The sequence below is a fragment of the Salmo salar genome, chromosome ssa05 (assembly GCF_905237065.1).
Source record: "Salmo salar chromosome ssa05, Ssal_v3.1, whole genome shotgun sequence".
NCBI lineage: Eukaryota > Metazoa > Chordata > Actinopteri > Salmoniformes > Salmonidae > Salmo > Salmo salar.
Window position 1 is genome coordinate 37,847,195 of NC_059446.1, and position 27,609 is coordinate 37,874,803.

At 44.7% G+C, this 27,609-nt stretch overlaps 1 protein-coding gene across 2 annotated transcripts in view; it reads left to right on the forward strand.

Moving 5' to 3' along the window:
- LOC106604788 (testican-1) overlaps nucleotides 1-27,609 on the forward strand; it is a 248,527-nt gene extending 220,918 nt beyond the window's left edge. For both annotated transcript variants that reach the window (XM_014199822.2, XM_014199823.2), the window contains 5 exons: nucleotides 17,387-17,506; nucleotides 17,845-18,066; nucleotides 18,354-18,416; nucleotides 21,583-21,720; nucleotides 23,065-27,609. In XM_014199822.2, the coding sequence (XP_014055297.1) occupies nucleotides 17,387-17,506; nucleotides 17,845-18,066; nucleotides 18,354-18,416; nucleotides 21,583-21,720; nucleotides 23,065-23,264 (743 nt within the window). In that variant the 3' untranslated portion in view covers nucleotides 23,265-27,609. The remainder of the gene's footprint in view (nucleotides 1-17,386; nucleotides 17,507-17,844; nucleotides 18,067-18,353; nucleotides 18,417-21,582; nucleotides 21,721-23,064) is intronic.

Consider the following 27,609-nt stretch of genomic DNA (forward strand, 5'->3'; position numbering starts at 1 on the left):
TAGTAGGAACCAAACAGGGTTATTGAAGAGGGTATGTGAATATTTTCATGTGAACCTCAACCAGCATGAAAGATGTTGCTCTTTGAGTCTTCTCAACAGGGGCTGCTGTGTAATTGTGTGCATGTGCATGTTTCTCATGGCAATGAGGGGCATGTGGGAGATGTCAGCACTGTGCACTACCACAGTCAATCGATCTGTGTTGGGGAACATGAAAGAGCAGGGAGCGAGGGAGTGCGTTGGATGTAGGGAAAAACACACAGCCTATGATCCTGTTTTTGATATTTCACCTGCAGGCCTGATCAATATAGTCTCCTGTGTACTGTAGGGGAGGCAGAGAGGCAGGCAAGGCAGCACTTATTACCCAACTCCTCTTGGGATGCAGGCCCACTTATTACCCATCTCCTCTTGGGATGCAGGCCCACTTATTACCCATCTCCTCTTGGGATGCAGGCCCACTTATTACCCATCTCCTCTTGGGATGCAGGCCCACTTATTACCCATCTCCTCTTGGGAGGCAGGCCCACTTATTACCCAACTCCTCTTGGGAGGCAGGCCCTCTTATTACCCATCTCCTCTTGGGATGCAGGCCCACTTATTACCCAACTCCTCTTGGGATGCAGGCCCACTTATTACCCATCTCCTCTTGGGATGCAGGCCCTCTTATTACCCATCTCCTCTTGGGATGCAGGCCCACTTATTACCCATCTCCTCTTGGGAGGCAGGCCCTCTTATTACCCATCTCCTCTTGGGATGCAGGCCCTCTTATTACCCATCTCCTCTTGGGATGCAGGCACTCTTATTACCCATCTCCTCTTGGGATGCAGGCCCACTTATTACCCATCTCCTCTTGGGATGCAGGCACTCTTATTACCCATCTCCGCTTGGAATGCAGGACCTCTTATTACCCATCTCCTCTTGGGATGCAGGCCCTCTTATTACCCATCTCCGCTTGGAATGCAGGACCTCTTATTACCCATCTCCTCTTGGGATGCAGGCCCTCTTATTACCCATCTCCTCTTGGGATGCAGGCCCACTTATTACCCATCTCCTCTTGGGATGCAGGCCCTCTTATTACCCAACTCCTCTTGGGATGCAGGCCCTCTTATTACCCATCTCCTCTTGGAATGCAGGCCCTCTTATTACCCATCTCCGCTTGGGATGCAGGCCCACTTATTACCCATCTCCTCTTGGGATGCAGGCCCACTTAACACACACGCTCCCTCACAGTCTTACATTCTTCTCTAGTTCACTCTATCGGCAGTCCACACTCCTCCCTTCCCCCTTCTCCTACATTCCTTCCTCTCCCTTCCTCTCTTCATCATTCATTCTTCCTTGCTCTATGGATTCCCACTCCTCTACTCCCTCACACATCCTCATCATCTCACTATCCTTCTCTCCCCCTCATCCCCCTCTCGCATTTCTGTACTTTCTCTCTTCTCCTCTTTAGTGTTTTCTATTCCTTTCTGCATTTCCCTCCTCTTCCACCTCTTACTCCTTCTCCATCTGCCTGTCTGTCTATCTATCATTCTCTCTCTATCTATCTTTACCCTCCCTCCCTCTCTCTCTTTCTCCTCATCACTCTCCTTCCCTCCCTCCCTCTCTCGTATCTATCTATCTCCCCCTCTCTCTCCAGGCCCATTATTCTGTGTGATGGTGATAGTTTCTCTGTTATGGCCGTCTGCATTGAGGACAGCCTGATAACCCCTGTGCTCATACAGCCCGCTTAAATCATCTCTGCCTCCCTCTCGTTCTCACACAAGCACACACACACGCTTGCACACACACACACACACACACACACGCTCTCCCTCGCGCACAGACACGTTGTAGTTTATAGCTGTGTGCTGACTCTGGAATCAAGGGGAAGAGAAGGACAGTAGAGAGAGTTGTGCTTGTCATAACTCACCCCTAACCTCTCGATGCTATAGGGCTAGCGTCCCACGCCGAGCTGTGGCCATTCTCTACAGTAGCCATTTTCTAACATACAAGGGTTCACTGTTAGGTTTTACTGCTGAACCTGTTTCTCTATTAGAGACGTACAGCCGTAATGTGTAGTTATGGCTGCGGTGTAACTACCCCTCTATCACGTCACCGCTACCTGTATACTACAGTGTAACATTAGAAGTCCCATCTGTGTTGTAGCTCTGCTTTACAATACTGGCACCCCACGTGTAGCCAGGTTTGATTAGGTTGTGTCTGGTCCCAGCGCCACCTGCGATGTCGCCAGTGACTGCAGGGCAATGAGCTGCCTGCCGCGCCACCCACCTGAATTGCATTTGCACCCTCTTTTAATTTGTTTTCTTCCCCTCTTTTTCACTCCCTCCCTCTTCATTTATTTGTTTTCCTGTAGAAGATGGAAGGGAGAGGGGGAGGGAGGGATGGAGGTGTTTACAGGCGGCGGCTGCAGCAACAGAAGGTGGATATTTAATCTCACACATGAAAGGGGGATGAAGAGAGGGACGGAGAGAGGGTGAAGAGAGATGGAGCGAGACAAGAAGAGAGGAAGAGAGAAAACGAGGAGAAGGTGAAGGGGTTGAGGGATGAGAGACTGAGAGGGACTGGAAAAGGAGACAGAAACAGAAGGGGTAACAGGTTGGATACATGGGGGAGAGAGCTAGAGAGAGAAATAAAAATCCCTGTTCAACATCTATTCAGAATGTGACCCCATGCAGTCTTGTTGATTCCTCTGACGTATGTCTCTGTCCCAACTCCTGAGGTAGAGGACGTTTTTGTGGAATCTCTGTTGTGGTGTCGCAGAATGCATCGGAGATTATTTCCTTTTTTATGCATGAGAAACGGCCATTGTGAAGAGTTACAGAAAGCAGACGGCAATCTATTTACTGATAACACTCTCCCTCCCTCCATCTCTTCCTTGTCCCTCCCTCCCTCCTTCCTCCGCTGGTGCAGCATATCCAACTTGGTTAGACTCACAAGGACTCATAAACACTGAAGCGATCCTTACAGCAACACTCCAATCTCACAGAGTTCTGAAAATGATCCGTGTGGGTTGTCTGACCCGCCCACTTCGAGCAATTGCTGCATTTCAGCTTTGAGTGACAGCAGTCGCATCCCTGATGATGTGTTCTGCCTTGGGGCTCTATGGATCCACTCAGATCTTCAGGTAGAACCACACCAGCTACAGATCATATCACAGGCCCATCTAGATTTTTTTGGGGGGGGACTGTTTAAACACTTTGAGACTTGAGGTCCCTGTGACATCTGTGGGTCTTTCTGATGTGGTTGGGGGGGGAGTGTGTGTGTGTGTGGGTGGGTGGGTGGGTAGGTGGGTGGGGGGCACAAAGAGGGTAGAGTGAGGACTGAAGCACTTAGGAGTGCATTTGGCCTGTTTGCTGTGTCTCCTGTCTGTGCGTCTCTGTGGGTTGAGAGCAACCTCACTGTTCTGAGTCGCCGCTGAAAAAAAGGACCCGAGTGGCAGGAGAGAGGGAGGGAGAGGGAGGGGGGAGAGAGAGGGAGAGGGAGGGAGAGGGAGGGGGGAGAGAGAGGGAGCGCTCGATCTCTGCATGGGATCAGGTGTGAGTAACAGGGTCTGGATGTCCTTGAGAAGGGGGACAGGACAGCAGACGAGAGAAGCTCCACAGGTCGATGTGAGGTTGTGAGATGTATTAAATGGAGCGGGAGCCGAGTGGAGAACAAATATCTCATTTCAGAGAGAGAGAGAGAGAAAGCAAGGTGAGAGAGAGGAGAAAGCCCTGTGGCTGCAACCTATAACATATGGTATTTGCAGACCAGGAGAGATAGATAGATAGGAGGACATATTATATTTGCGGGTAGAGATAGATTATGGTTTGGCTGAGGGGAGATCCTGTCTTACCTTTCTCTCCCCTGGTCTGCCTGAAATGAAGAATGCTCCGGAAACCTTATCTATCTGCTCCTGTCGAGAGGGTAGAGCTGGGACGATAAACCGGAAATTATCAACACCAACCGTACCGGCCACTCATCGCTGGCATTTTGCTGATATCATTCATTACGATAAGTAGCCTATACTAGAGAAATGTGAAGTTTGAAATGAAATAAGTTTGCTTATATGGGTGATTGTTAATAAGACAACTGATGGCTACAACCATCAAACTAGTAGTAGAAGAAGAGGAAACATACAGAAACTGAAGTCCTTTTGTTGACCCGACCTAGAAATCAAATGCCGACCGTATTACCTCCCAATAGAATTCTCTTCGATCATAGTCACAGTCGTGTATATTCCCCCTCAAGCTGATACCACAACACCTTCTTCGCCCGTTTTGAGGATAACACAGTGCCAACGACGCGGCCCGCTCGCAAGGACTGTGAGCTTTGACCTCTCATTCTCCGTGGCCGACGTAAGACATTTTAAGCGTGTTAACCCTCACAAGGCTGCCGGCCCAGACGGCATCCCTAGCCGCGTCCTCAGAGCATGCACAGACCAGCTGGCTGGAGTGTTTATGGACATATTCAATCTCTCCCTATCCCAGTCTGTCTCCACTTGATTCACGATGTCCACCATTGTTCCTGTACCCAAGAAAGCAAAGGTAACTGAACTAAATGACTATCACCCCGTGGCACTCACTTCTGTCATCATGTAGTGCTTTGAGAGGCTAGTTAAGGATCATATCGAACATCCTGTCGGGCTGTATAACTGCCTGGTACGGCAACTGCACCGCCTGCAACCGCAGGGCTGTCCAGAGGATGGTAAGGTCTGCCTATCGCATCACCGGGGGCACACTGCCTGCCCACCAGGACACCTACAGCACCTGATGTCACAGGAAGGCCAAAAAGATCATCAAGGACATCAACCACCCGAGCCACGGCCTGTTCACATCGCTATCATCCAGAAGGCGAGGTCAGTACAGGTGCATCAAAGCTGAGACCGAGAGACTGAAAAACAGCATCTATCTCAACGCCATCAGACTGTTAAATAGCCATCACTAGCCGGCTACCACCAAGTTACTCAACCCTGCACCTTAGAGGCTGCTGCCCTATATACGTAGACTTGGAATCACAAGTCACTTTAATAATGGAACACGTCACTTTAATAAGGTTTACACACTGCTTTACTCATCTCATATGTATATACTGTATTCTATTCTACTGTATTTTAGTCAATGCCAGTCCAACATTGCTCATCCTAATATTTATATACACTGCTCAAAAAAATAACGGGAACACTTAAACAACACAATGTAACTCCAAGTCAATCACACTTCTGTGAAATGAAACTGTCCACTTAGGAAGCAACACTGATTGACAATAAATTTCACATGCTGTTGTGCAAATGGAATAGACAACAGGTGGAAATTATAGGCAATTAGCAAGACACCCCCAATAAAGGAGTGGTTCTGCAGGTGGGGACCACAGACCACTTCTCAGTTCCTATGCTTCCTGGCTGATGTTTTGGTCACTTTTGAATGCTGGCGGTGCTTTCACTCTAGTGGTAGCATGAGATGGAGTCTACAACCCACACAAGTGGCTCAGGTAGTGCAGCTCAGGATGGCACATCAATGCGAGCTGTGGCAAGAAGGTTTGCTGTGTCTGTCAGCGTAGTGTCCAGAGCATGGAGGCGCTACCAGCAGACAGGCCAGTACATCAGGAGACGTGGAGGAGGCCGTAGGAGGGCAACAACCCAGCAGCAGGACCGCTACCTCCGCCTTTGTGCAAGGAGGAGCAGGAGAAGCACTGCCAGAGCCCTGCAAAATGACCTCCAGCAGGCCACAAATGTGCATGTGTCTGCTCAAACGGTCAGAAATAGACTCCATGAGGGTGGTATGAGGGCCCGACGTCCACAGGTGGGGGTTGTGCTTACAGCCCAACACCGTGCAGGACGTTTGGCATTTGCCAGAGAACACCAAGATTGGCAAATTCGCCACTGGCGCCCTGTGCTCTTCACAGATGAAAGCAGGTTCACACTGAGCACGTGACAGAGTCTGGAGACGCCGTGGAGAACGTTCTGCTGCCTGCAACATCCTCCAGCATGACCGGTTTGGCGGTGGGTCAGTCATGGTGTAGGGTGGCATTTCTTTGGGGGGCCGCACAGCCCTCCATGTGCTCGCCAGAGGTAGCCTGACTGCCATTAGATACCGAGATGAGATCCTCAGACCCCTTGTGAGACCATATGCTGGTGCGGTTGGCCCTGGGTTCCTCCTAATGCAAGACAATGCTAGACCTCATGTGGCTGGAGTGTGTCAGCAGTTCCTGCAAGAGGAAGGCATTGATGCTATGGACTGGCCCGCCCGTTCCCCAGACCTGAATCCAATTGAGCACATCTGGGACATTATGTCTCACTCCATCCACTAACGCCACGTTGCACCACAGACTGTCCAGGAGTTGGCGGATGCTTTAGTCCAGGTCTGGGAGGAGATCCCTCAGGAGACCATCCGTCACCTCATCAGGAGCATGCCTAGACGTTGTAGGGAGGTCATACAGGCACGTGGAGGCCACACACACTACTGAGCCTCATTTTGCCTTGTTTTAAGAACATTACATCAAAGTTGGATCAGCCTGTAGTGTGGTTTTCCACTTTAATTTTGAGTGTGACTCCAAATCCAGACCTCCATGGGTTGATAAATTGGATTTCCATTGATTATTTTTGTGTGATTTTGTTGTCAGCACATTCAACTATGTAAAGAAAAAAGTATTTAATAAGATTATTTATTTCATTCAGATCTAGGATGTGTTGTTTAAGTGTTGCCTTTATTTTTTTGAGCAGTATATTTCTTTATTCCATTCTTTTACTTCTAGATGTGTGTGCTGTTGTGAATTATTAGATACTAATGCACTGTTGGAGCTAGGAACACAAGCATTTCACTACACCTGCAATAACATCTGCTGAATACATTTGATTTGATTTTTAGTAATAGTAGTTTAAAGGGTAGTATAAAAAACGCTGAACATTAATGTTATGAACTTATCGTTCTATTTATCGTTATCGCATCTATTCAGGCAATTTATCGCAATATGTTCATGTGGCCTCGCTCTACGAGAGGCGCACACATCCTGTACCGTGTCATTACATTGGAAATAGCACCCCCATCTCCTTTCCCCTCACTCAGGATGGATGTCATCTGTTCACCTCTCCTTCTGATAGCTGGAGTTGTGCAGTTAATGGAATGCCATGGCAATTCTGTAGGTGTCCCCAACAATTATGGAATTTCTTCGATGTGTGTGTGTGTGTGTGTGTGTGTGTGTGTGTGTGTCAGAGCAGATAAGCGCAGAGCCTGTGATTTTTTTTTTTTCCCCCCCTGCTCTTTTCTGCCGCCACACACACTCTCCCACACACACTCTCCGAGAGACTGCTGAGACACTGTCACACTCCCAGAGACACAGGATTCCACAGACACGACAACTCCTGTCAAACACACTGACCACGCCTAGGCTGCAGGGTGGAGTATGATACACAGAGAGAGAGAGAGAGAGAGAGAGAGAGAGAGAGAGACAGCGAGAGAGAGAGGGAGTGAGGGAGAGAGAGACAATGGGATCTGCATGGGATCAGATGTGAGTAACAGGCAGGGGCGGAAATCCCGGGGGGGACGGGGGGGACACGACCCCCCCATCCTGGGAAAAATATGATTTGTCCCCCCAATATATCACTGAAACATAACTATGTAATTTAAATAATATTAATAATACGCAATGAAAGCAATTGTGCTGATTATAGACACTTAATAGCGCGTTTTTAAGTTTCAAAAGATTGCGACCCCCCCACCCTTTGCCTCACAATGGTTTGATCCACTGCCAGTTCCTTAGCTTGCTAGGTAACAGAGAGGTCGTATCTACTGTCTGAAAGGCACTCAATGCACATAACTGACGTGAGGTTAATCCAGTCAATCGCGCACACACACTAGCTGAATATGCAGAGCTAGCGCGCAAATATTAACTATTAAGCTAGCTAGTACCTATTCCATTTATGTGGCGTCGTCAAAGATGGAATCTTTGCTATCGTCAATTTATTCCAAGATCAGCATGCAGATGATGTAAGTTAGTGCTTCAAAGTCCCTGTGATAAGGTTAGCGATAAACTGAAATCCAAACTGAACAGAACTACACTCTCTTCTACCATTGTCTTAAATATATTTAATGGTCTCATTGCAAAAGCTAAATTGTCGCAAGGGAACTTTTATTTATTTATTTTATTTCACCTTTATTTAACCCGGGTATCAAAGATTATAGCAAACACCACTGAAACTGAATTGGTGCTCGCTAGCTTTGCAAATTCAGCTATTGTTGGAAGCCAGCCAATATGAAACAAACTATTAAAATTACAAAAGGTTGCAGCATATGTTGTGTAAATGGTGAACTCATACAGCTGTCAACTCTTGTCATTTTAATCCGTTTCACATTTGCTAGCTACCTTTTAGATCGAAGCCCAAATAGAATGATTGAAGATGATAGAAGCCCATCTCCTACTGTAAATAACCTACACACTGTGTGTGTAGCCAGCCAGCCAGCCAGGTAGAAAAATGGCAGAAAAATAAAAGACGGACATCAGAGTATTTTTCAATACACCAAAACGCATAGTAAGAACCCTAGTAGCCTAATATCTCAAAGACTAGTTGATAAAATGTTCATAAGAAAGAAATGAAATTCTAATGGAAATGTTTCACAATGATGTCATTAGGCAGAGCAGGCAACAGATGGCACACAGACAGCAGAGTTGGGGACAGATATGCAGGGACAGACTGGCAGAGACAGGGAGTCACAGGTAAGTTTGTTGAGTCTTTGTTTGGCAACATTATGAAAGGTTCTCAATTTTTTTGACTTGTAAAATAGGAACATAATTGGAAAATGCCATGGATACCCCCACTCTCAACTTAAACTGGTGACTGAACTAAGATTTGTTAAAGGCAATGGTATTGCTGTTGTGATTAGTTGTGTAGTTTTGGGTACCGGTAGTTAGGAGTACGGCAAACACCTTATTTCTTTGGTTCCTCAATATATATTTGCCATATTACAACGTAGGCTATGTGTTACAGCACTACTTTTGGTGTCCCCCTCAGGGATTGCTCTTGAGAAAATTTCATGTAATTGTTCCCTCCAAAGTTGATATCAGATTTTCGCCCCTGGTAACAGGATCTGGGTGTCCATGAGAAGGGGGTCTGTAGAATAGTGCCCCATTCCTACCACCTGGTCCTGGGTTAGAGTCTGGCCACCGAGTCCCTGAATAGCCTGGCTGTACACAGACACTGTCATAGAATGTGATTTCATGGCCTAGATGTCTTTGTGGCTACCTGGCACTCCACAGAGGAACACAGTCCTAGACAAAGCCTTCACACAGAGCAATCTTTACTGTTCCATGCTTCAAAAGCCTGGAAGATGGAAGGCATATGTGCATGTGTGTGCGTGTGGGAGGTATCCAGCTGGAACGCAGCAGATGGAGGAGATACATAAGAGTAGAGTAGATAAAACTGACTAGACACACACCTAAACACAGACACCTACACACACACACACACACACACACACACACACACACACACACACACACATTGGCACAGTCTCACACACAGAACTAGAGACACACACACACACACACACACACTATATTCAGAGATGATTGCTTGGGGCAAAGCCTTAGATTATCTATATGTTTCCATTGAAAACAGTTTTCAAAACACTGGCTGAACAATTTACTGCCAGCCACTGTGGAAGTGCTCTCATTCCACCAAGGCACGTTTCCTGTTTCACTGAATCACATAAGCCATACACCGTCAGTGGATGTTGTGTCGAAGTGTGTGCCCATCACAATGCATAGCTGAACAGACTCTCCTTTTGGCTAGTACATAATGTAATGTCTTATCACCAGTTATACCACAGCATTGTTGAATACTCGTTTCTGATTGGATAGAAGGGCATTCTAGAATGGGCATTAAAACCAGATAACGGGACAATTGGAAAAGATATCGGGACGCCTTGCAATCATGACGCAATATGTGCCTACACATGCAGACCGTACTCGCAACAAAGTGACAGAAACGTTAACAAACAACCACAGGAACCGAAATTGGATACATTGTAAACACAGGTCCAGCGATGAAAAACGTTGTTAGCTAGCTAGCTAGCCTATTTGCAAACTCGCTAGCAACACAAACTGTTTGATATGCAGTGTGATCTCCTCGCAATGAATTGTGTCGAATGTCCTGGCGAGAAAGCTAACTTTTCTAGCTATGCCAGGCAAAAGTCAAGCGTCATAAGCTCGTTACGGATGTATCCAAATGAATGTCAATAGAAAACAGATTAAACAAACGCCAATGCAGCTACTTTGCTGTTATTCTGGCTGTAGAGGTTGTGAATGTGTTAGCTGTAGCTATTCATCCCTAGCTAACATGCAAGGGATGAGAACCTTGCCTGCGAGCATGGCAATGGAATATATATAACGAACAACTGGGTTGTGTTATCATGTTGCAGATGCCCACGTGCAATCAAGCGATGAGCTAGGGTACATGGCGAGAGAACAATGTTGCCAGCGTGCATAGTGATTGAACTAGCGACTTTGTCACGTTTCTAGATATAGAACTAATTGAACGAAATGACTGGGTCATTTCTAGATATAGAACTAATGAAACGAACGACTGGGTCGCGTCTCCAGATATATAACTAATGAAACGAACGACTGAGTCACGTTTCTAGATATAGAACTAATGAAATGAACGACTGGGTCGCGTCTCCAGATATATAACTAATGAAACGAACGACTGGGTCTCGTCTCTAGATATAGAACTAATGAAACGAACGACTGGGTCTCGTCTCTAGATATAGAACTAATGAAACGAACGACTGGGTCGCATCTCTAGATTAATAACTAATGAAACGAACGACTGGGTCGCGTCTCTAGATATAGAACTAATGAAACGAACGACTGGGTCGCGTCTAGATATAGAACTAATGAAACGAACGACTGGGTCGCGTCTCTAGATATAGAACTAATGAAACGAACGACTGGGTCGCGTCTCTAGATATAGAACTAATGAAACGAACGACTGGGTCGCGTCTAGATATAGAACTAATGAAACGAACGACTGGGTCTCGTCTCTAGATATATAACTAATGAAACGAACGACTGGGTCTCGTCTCTAGATATAGAACTAATGAAACGAACGACTGGGTCTCGTCTCTAGATATAGAACTAATGAAACGAACGACTGGGTCGTGTCTCTAGATATAGAACTAATGAAACGAACGACTGGGTCGTGTCCCTAGATATAGAACTAATGAAACGAACGACTGGGTCTCGTCTCTAGATATATAACTAATGAAACTATCGACTGGGTCGCGTCTCTAGATATAGAACTAATGAAACGAACGACTGGGTCGCGTCTCTAGATATAGAACTAATGAAACGAACGACTGGGTCGCGTCTCTAGATATAGAACTAATGAAACGAACGACTGGGTCTCGTCTCTAGATATATAACTAATGAAACGAACGACTGGGTCGTGTCTCTAGATATAGAACTAATGAAACGAACGACTGGGTCGCGTCTCTAGATATAGAACTAATGAAACGAACGACTGGGTCGCATCTCTAGATTAATAACTAATGAAATTAACGACTGGGTCGTGTCTCTAGCAACCCAAAGATGAGAAAATATGAATTTGTAAATATGTTCTTTAGTATTTGTTTTCTTAGGCAACTGTGGTATAAGCGGGATAAACACCTCCGTTCTGTACATTACCTTGGAAAAATGAACTCTGCAATGGGACTCAACTCCGCCTTCGCCCTGCTGCGTCGTCCATTATTTCCAAGGCAATGCACAGAATGTCTGTGTCTATCAAATCAAATTTATTTATAAAGCCCTTCTTACATCAGCTGATATCTCAGTGCTGTACAGAAACCCAGCCTAAAACCCCAAACAGCAAGCAATGCAGGTGTAGAAGCACGGTGGCTAGGAAAAACTCTCTAGAAAGGCCAGAACCTAGGAAGTGAGTCTATCCTTTACTTGTTTGTCCCTGTGTTGAGTTAAGCGCCATATGTGTCAGGTGATGTGTCTGTCTGTTTAGATGTAGCCAGGCAAGAGAAGGCTACCGGAATGTTCATAGTTTTCAGCATTCTGGAATGTTCTCTATCTGACTTTTTGACATGCCAAGGATGATGGCTTTTGATTGGCTTGCTCGGTATGAAGTGAGGAATTGAGCCTAATTTTATTATGAAACTGTCAATTAGTTCTCATCCTAGAAGCCATGTCAATCATGCTGACACAGACACACGCAGGCGGGCGTGCACACGCAGGCGGGCGCACGCACGCACGCACGCATGCACGCACAAACACACAGATCCTGACGGAAAGTGAGTCAGTTGTTGTTAATTGGCTGGAAGACCTTGTCAGTGGTCAGGCTGCGGATGAGAGAGTAGTTTTCCTCAGCAGTCAAATAGACAGCTCTGTATTGACCGTGTCAGATAGGATGGGAGAGGAAACAAGTATTTGAAATCACAGATCTGAGGCAGCATTTACAGTTAGTTAACAGCCCTATACATTTATAATCAAGTGTTGTCATACCCACTGTATCCTGGTGCCGTGGATTTATGGCCATTTAAAGAGAAATAGAGGGGAGAAACACTGCTGTGTGACTATTGTAGCATCTTTCCCTGTGCTATGCCTCTGGGTAGTTAGAGAGACTTCCAGGTGGCGTGTGTGTGTGTGTGCGTGCGTGCGTGCGCGCGCGCGTGCGTGCGCACACGTCCATGTCACTGGTGGCAGTGCTGGGTCGGATCTTATTGTAACCATCCATCACTCTGACAGAATGAATGTGTAACCATCCTTCACGCTGACAGAATGAATGTGTAACCATCCTTCAGAATGAATGTGTAACCATCCTTCAGAATGAATGTGTAACCACCCTTCACTCTGACAGAATGAATGTGTAACCATTCTTCATTCTGGCAGAATGAATGTGTAACCATCCATGACTCTGACAGAATGAATGTGTAACCATCCTTCACGCTGACAGAATGAATGTGTAACCATCCTTCAGAATGAATGTGTAACCATCCTTCAGAATGAATGTGTAACCATCCTTCAGAATGAATGTGTAACCATCCTACACTCTGACAGAATGAATGTGTAACCATCCTTCACTCTGGCAGAATGAATGTGTAACCATCCATCACTCTGGCAGAATGAATGTGTAACCATCCTACACCCTGACAGAATGAATGTGTAACCATCCTACACTCTGACAGAATGAATGTGTAACCATCCTTCACTCTGACAGAATGAATGTGTAACCATCCTTCACTCTGGCAGAATGAATGTGTAACCATCCACCACTCTGGCAGAATGAATGTGTAACCATCCTTCACTCTGGCAGAATGAATGTGTAACCATCCTTCACTCTGACAGAATGAATGTGTAACCATCCTTCACTCTGGCAGAATGAATGTGTAATCATCCACCACTCTGGCAGAATGAATGTGTAACCATCCTACACTCTGACAGAATGAATGTGTAACCATCCTACACTCTGACAGAATGAATGTGTAACCATCCTTCACTCTGACAGAATGAATGTGTAACCATCCTACACTCTGACAGAATGAATGTGTAACCATCCACCACTCTGACAGAATGAATGTGTAACCATCCTTCACTCTGGCAGAATGAATGTGTAACCATCCTTCACTCTGGCAGAATGAATGTGTAACCATCCATCACTCTGACAGAATGAATGTGTAACCATCCATCACTCTGACAGAATGAATGTGTAACCATCCACCACTCTGGCAGAATGAATGTGTAACCATCCAACACTCTGACAGAATGAATGTGTAACCATCCACCACTCTGGCAGAATGAATGTGTAACCATCCACCACTCTGGCAGAATGAATGTGTAACCATCCTACACTCTGACAGAATGAATGTGTAACCATCCTTCACTCTGGCAGAATGAATGTGTAACCATCCTTCACTCTGGCAGAATGAATGTGTAACCATTGATCACTGTGGCAGAATGAATGTGTAACCATCCACCACTCTGGCAGAATGAATGTGTAACCATCCACCACTCTGGCAGAATGAATGTGTAACCATCCTTCACTCTGACAGAATGAATGTGTAACCATCCTTCACTCTGGCAGAATGAATGTGTAACCATCCATCACTCTGGCAGAATGAATGTGTAACCATCCTTCACTCTGGCAGAATGAATGTGTAACCATTGATCACTGTGGCAGAATGAATGTGTTACCATCCTTCACTCTGGCGGAATGAATGTGTAACCATCCACCGCTCTGGCAGAATGAATGTGTAACCATCCACCACTCTGGCAGAATGAATGTGTAACCATCCACCACTCTGGCAGAATGAATGTGTAACCATCCTACACTCTGACAGAATGAATGTGTAACCATCCTTCACTCTGACAGAATGAATGTGTAACCATCCACCACTCTGACAGAATGAATGTGTAACCATCCTTCACTCTGGCAGAATGAATGTGTAACCATCCTTCACTCTGGCAGAATGAATGTGTAACCATCCTTCACTCTAGCAGAATGAATGTGTAACCATCCTACACTCTGACAGAATGAATGAGTAACCATCCACCACTCTGACAGAATGAATGTGTAACCATCCTTCACTCTTTCAGAATGAATGTGTAACCATCCTTCACTCTTTCAGAATGAATGTGTAACCATCCTTCACTCTGGCAGAATGAATGTGTAACCATCCACCACTCTGGCAGAATGAACATGTAACCAGCCACCACTCTGGCAGAATGAATGTGTAATCATCCACCACTCTGGCAGAATGAATGTGTAACCATCCTACACTCTGACAGAATGAATGTGTAACCATCCTACACTCTGACAGAATGAATGTGTAACCATCCTTCACTCTGACAGAATGAATGTGTAACCATCCTACACTCTGACAGAATGAATGTGTAACCATCCACCACTCTGACAGAATGAATGTGTAACCATCCTTCACTCTGGCAGAATGAATGTGTAACCATCCTTCACTCTGGCAGAATGAATGTGTAACCATCCTTCACTCTGGCAGAATGAATGTGTAACCATCCTTCACTCTAGCAGAATGAATGTGTAACCATCCTTCACTCTGGCAGAATGAATGTGTAACCATCCATCACTCTGACAGAATGAATGTGTAACCATCCATCACTCTGACAGAATGAATGTGTAACCATCCACCACTCTGGCAGAATGAATGTGTAACCATCCACCACTCTGGCAGAATGAATGTGTAACCATCCTTCACTCTGACAGAATGAATGTGTAACCATCCACCACTCTGGCAGAATGAATGTGTAACCATCCACCACTCTGGCAGAATGAATGTGTAACCATCCTTCACTCTGACAGAATGAATGTGTAACCATCCTACACTCTGGCAGAATGAATGTGTAACCATCCTACACTCTGACAGAATGAATGTGTAACCATCCTTCACTCTGGCAGAATGAATGTGTAACCATCCTTCACTCTGACAGAATGAATGTGTAACCATCCTACACTCTGACAGAATGAATGTGTAACCATCCTCCACTCTGGCAGAATGAATGTGTAACCATCCTTCACTCTTTCAGAATGAATGTGTAACCATCCTTCACTCTGGCAGAATGAATGTGTAACCATTGATCACTGTGGCAGAATGAATGTGTAACCATCCACCACTCTGGCAGAATGAATGTGTAACCATCCACCACTCTGGCAGAATGAACGTGTACCCATCCTACACTCTGACAGAATGAATGTGTAACCATCCTTCACTCTTTCAGAATGAATGTGTAACCGTCCTTCACTCTGGCAGAATGAATGTGTAACCATTGATCACTGTGGCAGAATGAATGTGTAACCATCCACCACTCTGGCAGAATGAATGTGTAACCATCCACCACTCTGGCAGAATGAATGTGTAACCATCCTTCACTCTGACAGAATGAATGTGTAACCATCCACCACTCTGGCAGAATGAACGTGTAACCATCCACCACTCTGGCAGAATGAATGTGTAATCATCCACCAGTCTGGCAGAATGAATGTGTAACCATCCTACACTCTGACAGAATGAATGTGTAACCATCCTACACTCTGACAGAATGAATGTGTAACCATCCTTCACTCTGACAGAATGAATGTGTAACCATCCTACACTCTGACAGAATGAATGTGTAACCATCCACCACTCTGACAGAATGAATGTGTAACCATCCTTCACTCTGGCAGAATGAATGTGTAACCATCCTTCACTCTGGCAGAATGAATGTGTAACCATCCTTCACTCTGGCAGAATGAATGTGTAACCATCCTTCACTTTGGCAGAATGAATGTGTAACCATCCTTCACTCTGGCAGAATGAATGTGTAACCATCCTTCACTCTGGCAGAATGAATTTGTAACCATCCATCACTCTGACAGAATGAATGTGTAACCATCCATCACTCTGACAGAATGAATGTGTAACCATCCACCACTCTGGCAGAATGAATGTGTAACCATCCTTCACTCTGACAGAATGAATGTGTAACCATCCACCACTCTGGCAGAATGAATGTGTAACCATCCACCACTCTGGCAGAATGAATGTGTAACCATCCTACACTCTGACAGAATGAATGTGTAACCATCCACCACTCTGACAGAATGAATGTGTAACCATCCTACACTCTGACAGAATGAATGTGGAACCATCCACCACTCTGGCAGAATGAATCTGTAACCATCCACCACTCTGGCAGAATGAATGTGTAACCATCCACCACTCTGGCAGAATGAATGTGTAACCATCCTACACTCTGGCAGAATGAATGTGTAACCATCCACCACTCTGGCAGAATGCATGTGTAACCATCAACCACTCTGGCAGAATGAATGTGTAACCATCCTACACTCTGACAGAATGAATGTGTAACCATCCTACACTCTGGTAGAATGAATGTGTAACCATCCACCACTCTGACAGAATGAAGGTGTAACCAGCCTTCACTCTGACAGAATGAATGTGTAACCATCCTACACTCTGGTAGAATGAATGTGTAACCATCCACCACTCTGACAGAATGAAGGTGTAACCAGCCTTCACTCTGACAGAATGAATGTGTAACCATCATCATCACACACTATCTCTCTCTCCCTCACCCTCTCACTCGATCACTCACCCACTCTCACACTCACTCACCAGCTTGTGTTCCTATAGCAACAGAAAGGGAAATATAACTCAGCTGCTTCTGTGCAGTCTGATGGTCCTCTGTGTGGTCAAGGAGATGCCAACCTGGAAAATAAAAAATTGGTTGGGCCAACATTGTTCTGACGTTATTTCACCCAACCTTATCAAACAGTCATGTTGCATCGATGTGGCTTTAAAATATAGTCTGTTTTATTCAAATGATTTCCCTGCCTCCCTGCTAACCCTGGTGTGTGTCTCTGTCTCTCTGTGTTTAGTCTGCAGTGATGGGGACCTGCATAGCCTAGCATCCAGACTGAAGGACTGGTTCGGAGTTCTCCACCTCGATGCCAACCGAGACCTCAAAACCTCTGCCAACTCTGATTCAGCGGCAGGACGTGAGTCACTCCATTATCTGTGTGTGTATTATAATGTCGTTTTGAAATGGCACTGCCGTTTGAAATTCCATTGCTCTTTTCAGTTCTCGTGAGGACAGTAGATGATGAGGACAGTGCTCCTCTGTGCTCAACTAAAGTCAGCATGTCTCTACACTCAAATTTCAACAAACCCTCTCAAACTCACCCTCAGTCTCCAAGCACTTTACTCAAGTTTTAGACTGAAAAGGCCTCAGACAAGCACCCCCCCCCCCCCCCCCACCCCCACACACACACACACACACACACACACACACACACACACACACCTCCCGCTAACATCCCTCTCTCCCGTCCCCCAGGTTTTGACACCAGTATCCTGCCCATCTGCAAGGACTCTCTGGGTTGGATGTTCAACAAGCTGGACATGAACTATGACCTCCTGCTGGACCAATCAGAGCTCAGTGCCATCTACCTGGATAAGTATGAGCTGTGTATGAAGCCCCTGTTCAACTCCTGCGACTCCTTCAAGGACGGGAAACTGTCCAACAACGAGTGGTGCTACTGCTTCCAGAAACCTGACGGTGAGAAAGATGGAGGGGATGATGGAGTTAGGGATGGAGAAGGGAGGGAGCGTTTTACAGAGTAAAGGTGAAGACGGTCCAAAAAAAAGAAAGAGAGTGGTGTTTGTTGGTGATGGAAAAACGTTTGCCCATTTTAACCTGTTCTGTATGTAACTGTGTGTGTGTGTGTGTGTGTGTGTGTGTGTGTGTGTGTGTGTGTGTGTGTGTGTGTGTGTGTGTGTGTGTGTGTGTGTGTGTGTGTGTGTGTGTGTGTGTGTGTGTGTGTGTGTGTGTGTGTTCTGCTCCAGGTCTGCCCTGCCAGAATGAGATGAACAGGATTCAGACTCAGGGTCGACGGAAGAGTCTCATAGGTCAGTTTGCTGGAGTGACAGCTGTCAATCAATTTTTTTGGTGGGATGTTGGTTATTGTGCACCGTATATTTCTTTCCGATGTATATTTAGGCACAATACATTACCCAGCTGAGACTAACAATACATTACCCAGCTGAGACTAACAATACATTACCCAGCTGAGACTAACAATACATTACCCAGCTGAGACTGACAATACATTACCCAGCTGAGACTAACAATACATTACCCAGCTGAGACTAACAATACATTACCCAGCTGAGACTAACAATACATTACCCAGCTGAGACTAACAATACATTACCCAGCTGAGACTAACAATACATTACCCAGCTGAGACTAACAATACATTACCCAGCTGAGACTAACAATACATTACCCAGCTGAGACTAACAATACATTACCCAGCTGAGACTAACAATACATTACCCAGCTGAGACTAACAATACATTACCCAGCTGAGACTAACAATACATTACCCAGCTGAGACTAACAATACATTACCCAGCTGAGACTAACAATACATTACCCAGCTGAGACTAACAATACATTACCCAGCTGAGACAAACAATACATTACCCAGCTGAGACTAACAATACATTACCCAGCTGAGACTAACAATACATTACCCAGCTGAGACTAACAATACATTACCCAGCTGAGACTAACAATACATTACCCAGCTGAGACTAACAATACATTACCCAGCTGAGACTAACAATACATTACCCAGCTGAGACTAACAATACATTACCCAGCTGAGACTAACAATACATTACCCAGCTGAGACAAACAATACATTACCCAGCTGAGACTAACAATACATTACCCAGCTGAGACTAACAATACATTACCCAGCTGAGACTAACAATACATTACCCAGCTGAGACTAACAATACATTACCCAGCTGAGACTAACAATACATTACCCAGCTGAGACTAACAATACATTACCCAGCTGAGACTAACAATACATTACCCAGCTGAGACTAACAATACATTACCCAGCTGAGACTAACAATACATTACCCAGCTGAGACTAACAATACATTACCCAGCTGAGACAAACAATACATTACCCAGCTGAGACTAACAATACATTACCCAGCTGAGACTAACAATACATTACCCAGCTGAGACAAACAATAGCCCACACAGACACAAACACCCCCGCCCCTAACTCATTCAAACCCTCAGCCAAGTGCTCATCAATAATCGTGCAAAATAATGTTATAACTCACAAAAAAAACAGTTTGACAAATGGCCTTTGACTGGGTCACATAAATGGAAAAGGAGGGTAATGGGTTTGTGTGTGTGTTTGTGTGTGAACTGTGGTGTGCACTTGCGCACATGAGTGCTGTTATTGAAAGTGACTCGTCCCTTTTTAAGCAGGATGTATGGCTTGTTGTCTCAGCTTAGGCACTAGTAATTGGTTGTTTGCCTCCGCCTCTGCACACACAAGAACCTACAAAACCATGGCAATGAGCACGTTGGGTTTTAGTACGTTTTGATTTTAGTACAGGATTGTTTAGAAATTTATTTTTTATCCATCTCATCTCTGCCAATCCAGTAGCGTAGCCAGAAGTTTGTTGGTAGGTGGGCCTGCAGAAATTTGGGTGGGCCGAAATTGAAGCTCTCAAATCATAATTGAATTATCAATAAAAACATAGGCCACCTTACTCTTACTACTGCGCTACTCGATCGCACACAAAACGTTTAACACCTGATTCCGAAGGTCAAGCAGTCATTTATTAACAATGTAAATCATGGCTCTTGTATTTCACAAGGGACTCACAGCCTACTGTCGTGTCTTTGCTATGCCGGATTAAGTGATATGACATGCTATTCTATAAAATAATTTCTCTGTAATTAATATTACCTGATTGAACTAATCATGTAAATTTAATTAACTAGAAATTCGGGGCACCACGAAAGAATGTTTATAGAGCTGTTATCTACCAAATAAACTCTTAAAGACCTGGCTTGTGCCACCCTTTATTTATTTATTTTACCTTTATTTAACTAGGCAAGTCAGTTAAGAACAAATTCTTATTTTCAATGACGGCCTAGGAACAGTGGGTTAACTGCCTTGTTCAGGGGCAGAACGACAGATTTGTACCGTGTCAGCTCGGGGATTCGATCTTGCAACCTTTCAGTTACTAGTCCAACTCTAACCACTAGGCTACCTTCCGCCCCTTATAAAGCACAGGTTTATGTCATATTTGACATAGTGGGTTGTGTCACATTTGACATTCGTTGTTATGTCACACAGTTATGCCACATTTATGAACCCTTTATAAAGCATGACATACGGTTATAGATGATTTGTAACATATTAATGTAGTCTTTATGAAGGCTTTATGAAGCCTTTATAAGCTGCATGTCATTTAAAGCGGAACCTAAATGGGGTCATAATAGCATAATAATGTCTTTGGCTTTGTGTTTGGCTGTGATGTAATTGTTTTAACCCTGTTTAGACCTAAAGAAGAGTAGATGCCAGGGGAGCCTAATACATATAAAAAACAAAATATAAAATAACTTGGCAAATGCTCCAAAATTATTTTCTGCACACGGTCTCTTGTTTTATTTTTTTTACAGTGAGCTTTGTTCGGCCATTTTACTTGTTTTTGTTAGCCAAGTTGGCTCATGAGTTTTAGCTAGCTAGCTAAGCCTACACAGTGATAACTACTACTGTTTACTGCACATGGTATCAGTGTGGAATGACTCATGCTAGAACCCGTCCATTATTTTCGAATTGCATGTTTTGGCCAGTGCTTGGACTGAAATAGGTGACAGTACTCATTTTGGGTGCTGTTACTGTTTATATTTCTGTGCAGGAACTCCTCAATACTTTTGAGCTAATATTCTATAGGAAGTGCAGGGACTCAAGCAGAATAAAATTTGAGGTGCCGGTATGCAGTTCCCGTGAGCTACTGCCCAAATCAAGTACTGTGTTTAGGTTAAAAAAACTAAGAATATCCTGTTTAGAACACTGACAAGTGGAGAATAATAATAAAAAAGAACTCAACCTGATTTGGTGGGCCTGGGCCAACCAGGCCCATTTATGCCTATGCGCCTGTGCAAATCTCTTTATCTCTGACACAATCTCTCTCTCTCTCTCCCTCACTACACACTCTCCCTCCCTCCCTTCCTTTCTCTCTCTAGGGGCCTATATTCCACGCTGTTCTGAGGAGGGTTACTTTAAGTCAACCCAGTGTCATGGCAGTACTGGACAGTGTTGGTGTGTGGACAAATACGGCAACGAGATCGCCGGCTCCAGAAAACAGGGCAACCCCACCTGTGGTAAGGCCCATCAGTCAAACACACACACACACACACACACACACACACACACACACACACACACACACACACACACACACACACACACACACACACACACACACACACACACACAAAATCATGTACATAAACACATATAACCAATATTCGTACTCTATGTACCAGAGCTGGCTTCAAATACTATTTTGAATCATTCCAAATACTTTATATGTGTTTAACTGAGCTTACCTGGCTTAATGGACCAGTAGAATAGCACCAAAACTGAAGATCTCGCCGAACTGGCACTCCAGGCAGCCTAGAGCAAACGCTCAAAGTATTTGAAAGATTTCACATAGTATGTGAACACAACATAACATTTCTAACACTTTTCCGCATAAGCAAACACACGCGCGCGCACACACACACACACACACACACACACACACACACACACACACACCTCCAGCATTCTCTTTACAATGTGTCCCGTCTGTCTCTATGAGTGTGCTCTGTGATACAGGTGTTGCTGTGTGTGCGTGTGTTATCTAGGTCTGTGTAATCTGGGGTGCTGGAGGCAGCAGGCTCGCTGAGTCTTTCTTTAAAGATACCACTGAAGCATGCGGGGAATCTCAATGACAAGGTCTCTGTTCTGTTAGGGACTTTTTTACGGCGCAAATGTGTCTCCCCCGAAAGAAATACTCCCCGGGCCTTTTAGAGGAACAGACGATGCCTTTGTCATGCTGTTGTTGTTTGTGGAGTGTTGGGCATTTGCATGTACTCCTATCTCTGAAGCGTAGCTCCATTTTACAAGGAGACTAATCTGCTGTGACAATTGCCAGACTGAACGTCGGTGTGGTAAACCCTGCTGCTAATAGAAGCTGTGTAATCACCCAGACAGACCTGAGAACAGCCTGTGAAGTCTTATCTATCTATAGCTGAATGCCTCTGGCTACCTCTGATTCGCCGCTCATGTATTTGGGATTCAACGGTGTTCCTTTGAAAGGTTTCATGCTTTGAGATGGTGAGCTGGGATAAAGTAGAGCTCAGGCTCACACGGACCACTGGAGGAAGAGGACGTTATTTACACTCATCGTGCATTGTGCTGTCGGAATAGCACGTCTCGATTAGAGGAAGCTGTATGTGGATTGGTTTGTTTGTCTGCTTGTTTGTCTGTCGGTCTGTCTGTCTGTCGGTCTGTCTGCCTTTCTCAGCCGTATTTTGTCTCTCTTTCTCTGTCTTTCAGTTTCTGACTTTCTGCCTGCCTACCTGTCTCTCTCTTTGTTACCCATCTGTCTGTCTCAATATCTAACCTGTCTGTCTCTCTGTCTTTGTCTCTAACCTGTCTATCTCCCTGTCTCTGTGTAGAGGAGGACCAAGAGACCTCGGGGGATTTTGGCAGCGGGGGTGGCGTCCTTCTCCTTGACGACCAGGAGGAGGAGGAGCCACCTCGGAGTGGGAGGAGCCGGCAGAAGCAGAGGCGGGGCCGGATCCATCCCAGAGGGGCCATTGAGGATGACGAGGACGAGGAAGATGACAAATATGACGAGATTGGCTACGTCTGGTAGCTCTGCCCCCACCTGCTCTTCCATCAACCAACCAGGGACTCCCGTTAATTCTGCACAGACCTGAAGCCATTCCAGCGTCTCCTTCATCCCGCCCCCTACCCCTCAGCATCAGTCCATGTCCAACTGACTTTTCCTTCCTCTTGTTCATAACTTCATTGAAGCTTTCTCTTCGTTAATCCCGTCCTACTCAACCTTCACATAATGTGTCCACCTCCTACTCTCTTCAGATAATGGAGACCTATTCAATTCAAACAAAGACTCTTTTATTATGTTTCCCTCTGCTTAAACTGTCCCCAAACCCTTCCATTTTTGACTGACACCGATTGCTATAGCCTCGTTCTCACTCTCTTGCTCTCTCATCTCCCCTTTCTCTCTCTTTATCTGCCTGTGTTTCTGAGAGTTTCGTGTCTGTCTTTGAGGCCATAGACACATTGGTGTAAATACATTCACAACAGGAATATGTTCCGTTCCCTGGCCCTTCTGTCAGAGGCTGTTCTCCTGTTTGTGTTCCACTCGCGTCCTCCCTCCTCATGTTCTAGAATACCATATTCTCGGGTTCCAGAATACTCTATAGGCTCTTTGCTTGAGAATATTGTTCTGGCTGTTATTGAATGTTCCAGGGTGTCCTAGAATCAGCAAGAGTGATTGTGTTTTTTTTTGCATGTTCCCCTACTACGCCCCTGCTGAAGACATGTTTGTGTAGCCAGATATGTAACCCAGAGTATACACATTTAGTTTGGTTTATTTGGTGACAATGCCCACATTCGCTGCTGCAGCGCTCTCTTCTGTTGCTGTCTCATTGCCGCGCAGACCTCCTCTAATGTAGCTTTTAGAAGTTTAAAACGACGCTGTGAGCCACTAACTGAATAGCAGCCTCTGTCTTCAGCTTGAAAGTTCAAAACATATATATTGTTTTTCCATTCATTTGATTTTTTATTTTTATTTTTTTAAACAGTTTTGTACTTTGGTTCAGGTGAAGACGAGCGCTTTGTCTGTGGAATTTCAGATCAGAGAAATCCCACAAAGTACCCAGGCGCCATTACTCTAACCTTTTTCAAACCTCCACAAACCGGCCTGCAGCTTTTGAGACGGACACAAATATATTTTTCTTTCATTTTAACAGTTCGCTTTGATTTTTTTTCTTACTAAAAGCAGCAGGAGTTTAAAAATAATGTTTTACCATAATAGTTCTGTTTGTCGTGGAGTTTTATTTCTGTAGCCATTGGTTTGTAATGTTGACATAAGAAGTGAAATATTCTAGCTGTAGTATAGCTTCTATTCTAAATGACTTCCTGCTTTATTTCAGAATATTTCGGGTTGCAGTCAAGTGAGGTCAGCTATCGTAATGTATCTACCCCACAAACCCAGATGAGATAGGCGTAACCCATAAGATGGGCTTATGAACAGTTATAAGCGTTACACTGGTACAGTATAAGCACACACACACAATGCTTAGTGACATTTCACTTTGATAATGACAGGCCTTGGATGGTTGGACGCATATATTCACAGGTCTGAGCCGGGCATTATATGCTTCATTGGGCTTGTGATGCAGCGTAACGATACATTGCTTTTGCGTGCTTCGGCCAGTGGGAAGCGATCTTGAACAGATTTTTTATTCACGTGTGAGAGTCTGTTGTGATTGACACTTTGGTCCATTTAGCACAAACAACAGCTCTACAGAATAGACGGCTGAGCTCTTCTACTTTTCAGCAACACGGATGTTTTCCAAGTGTAGTTCCAGGCAGGCACGCAGCTAATTAGAAAATAGCCTATCACGACCAAACCCTGCTTGCTCACTTTACAGATCTCACGCTCTCGCTCTCTTCCTCTGCTACCTCTCTCACAGCCTTTCACTCCCCCCTCCCTCTCTCTCTCTCTCTCTCTCTCGCACATCTTTACTTTCTGTCACTCGCTTATTTTCCCTCTTTCTCTCCCTCTCTCTCCCCTCCTCTCGCTCCCTCTCCCCTCTCTCTCGCTCCCTCTCCCCTCTCCCCTCTCTCTCGCTCCCTCTCCCCTCTCTCTCGCTCCCTCTCCCCGCTCTGTTTTTCACGCTGGTGGAATGCATGAGTGAGTTTTACAGCCGTGGCGCTCCTCTCATTCATCTAATTTCCCTTATTTTGGTTTTTATAGTTCGGAGTCGACACCCGTAGAGTCGGCCTTTCATCTCATTCTTCTCCCAGAGGAGCCTGGGAAATCTGGGGACAGGAAGAGGAACTCAGGGGATGAAAGTGATGCTTTTGGGTTCGGGGCTTTTTTTCCCTCCTTCCCTCAAATCTCTCTCCCTTTCTCTAATCCCCATCCTCCATTTTTTGGTCTCTGTCCTTATTGCGCTTCCTTTTCTACCTTCTTCAGTCCACTCCTTATCCCCTTCTCTCATGCCCATGCTCATATACAGTATATCTGTGTATTTACTAAAAACTGATGGGGGATTTCTCCCTCTGTCCATTAATCAATCGGTTGGTCCTTTCAGATCACAACATTAACTCATCTAGTCACAACTGATCACTGCATCACAGTGACCTCTGACCCTGATATTGATTGGTTGTTTGTTTATCACGTCAATAGCATGCATGATGACCCTTTTGTGTTTTGTCCCTTTGCATCTTCAACTCTTATCTCTCTGTGTGTATATCAGCCAGAGAGACAGTAAACCTCCCGCTAACACAATACACATGCACGCACACGCGAACACACACACACACACACACACAGACTGTAACATACTTGTAACATGTGTGTATTAAGTCATCTCTTGCTGTAGCAGTGTAAGGCCTCTTCTTTTGATTCTGCAATCAACCTGCACTTGACCTTTGCCCTCTCATGATGTCATAACTGACCCTTGCCCTGTCCTGATGTCACTGCTGTCCCTCGCTTGCCTGGCCTGCTTGTGTACATAGCTGAGTAACCCTCCCTCTGTTTGGCCCTAGTCACTCAAACGTCTACAGAAGCGGAATTACATGCAATCCCAAGGTCCTTTGCTGTTGCTGAAATGTCCTCAGATACACACACGCACATGCTCTCCCCTACGTATTTATTTGGACAGTGAAGCTAAAATGTTTAATTTGGCTCAATACTCCAGCTATTTGGATTTGACATGAAATGTTTTATATGTGGCGACAGTACAAAATGTCAGCTTTTATTTTAGGCTATTTTCATCCATATCTATTTTACTGTTCAGAAATGGAAGTATGCTATGTATATAGTCCCCCCATTTGAAAATGTCATAAGTATTTGGACAAATTCACTTATAGTGTATGAGATTTAGTCAAAAGTTTTGTATTCGGTCCCATGTTCCTGGCACTCAAGCTTGTGACTCCCCAGGTTTGTTGGATGCATTTGCGGTTTTCTTTGGTTGTGTTTCGTGTTATGTTGTGCCCAATAGAAATGAATGGTAAATAATGTATTGTGTCATTTTGGAGTCACTTTTATTGTAAATAAGAAGAGAATATGTTTCTATACGCTTCTACATTAACGTGGAGGCTACCATGATTACGTATAATCATGAATTAATCATGAATAATGATGAGTGAGAAAGTTACATAGGTGTAAATATCATCCCCCCCCCCCCCTCCAAATTTTTTTAACGTCCCCTGTTATTAGTAATGGAGGATAGCATGTGTTGGGGGTATAATCTTTGTGCATCTCAAGCTTTCTCACTCATCATTATTCCCGTTGAATTTGTCCAAATACTTATGACACTTTCAAATGGGGGGACTATATACATAAAGTGTGTTCATTTTTAAACAGTAAAACTGATATGTATGAAAATACCGCCAAATAAAATGTCATCCTGTAATGTCGCTGCATATAACACATTTGATTTGAAATCCAAAATGATGGAATTGTCCAAATAAATACGTAGTGGAGTGTACACACACACACACACACACACACACACACACACACACACACACACACACACACACACACACACACACACACACACACACACACACACACACACACACACACACACACACGATCTAGTTCAAACACACACATAAATGGCCATGTTTGCAAAAGTCTTCTTTGTTAATTCTATATATTTTTTACTTTGTAAAGAGAAAAAATGACTAATGTTAAAGGGTAATATATTGCCGTGTGAAGGCACTGTGGCTTTGTCCAGTTGCAGACTGAGGTGTGTAAATCGATTGTCCTTAATGTAGCTAGACTCCAGAAGCTCTTTCCATAGAAGCATAGTGCAGTGAGTTTTAGAGTGTCTTATTTTCCCCCTTCTGAAGTTATAATGGAATGTTGATGTTATGGGCTGAAAATACCTTTATTTTATTGTAACAGTTCCACAATGTTTGTCTGAATAAATTTAAGTCTGTCCTGTCCTGTA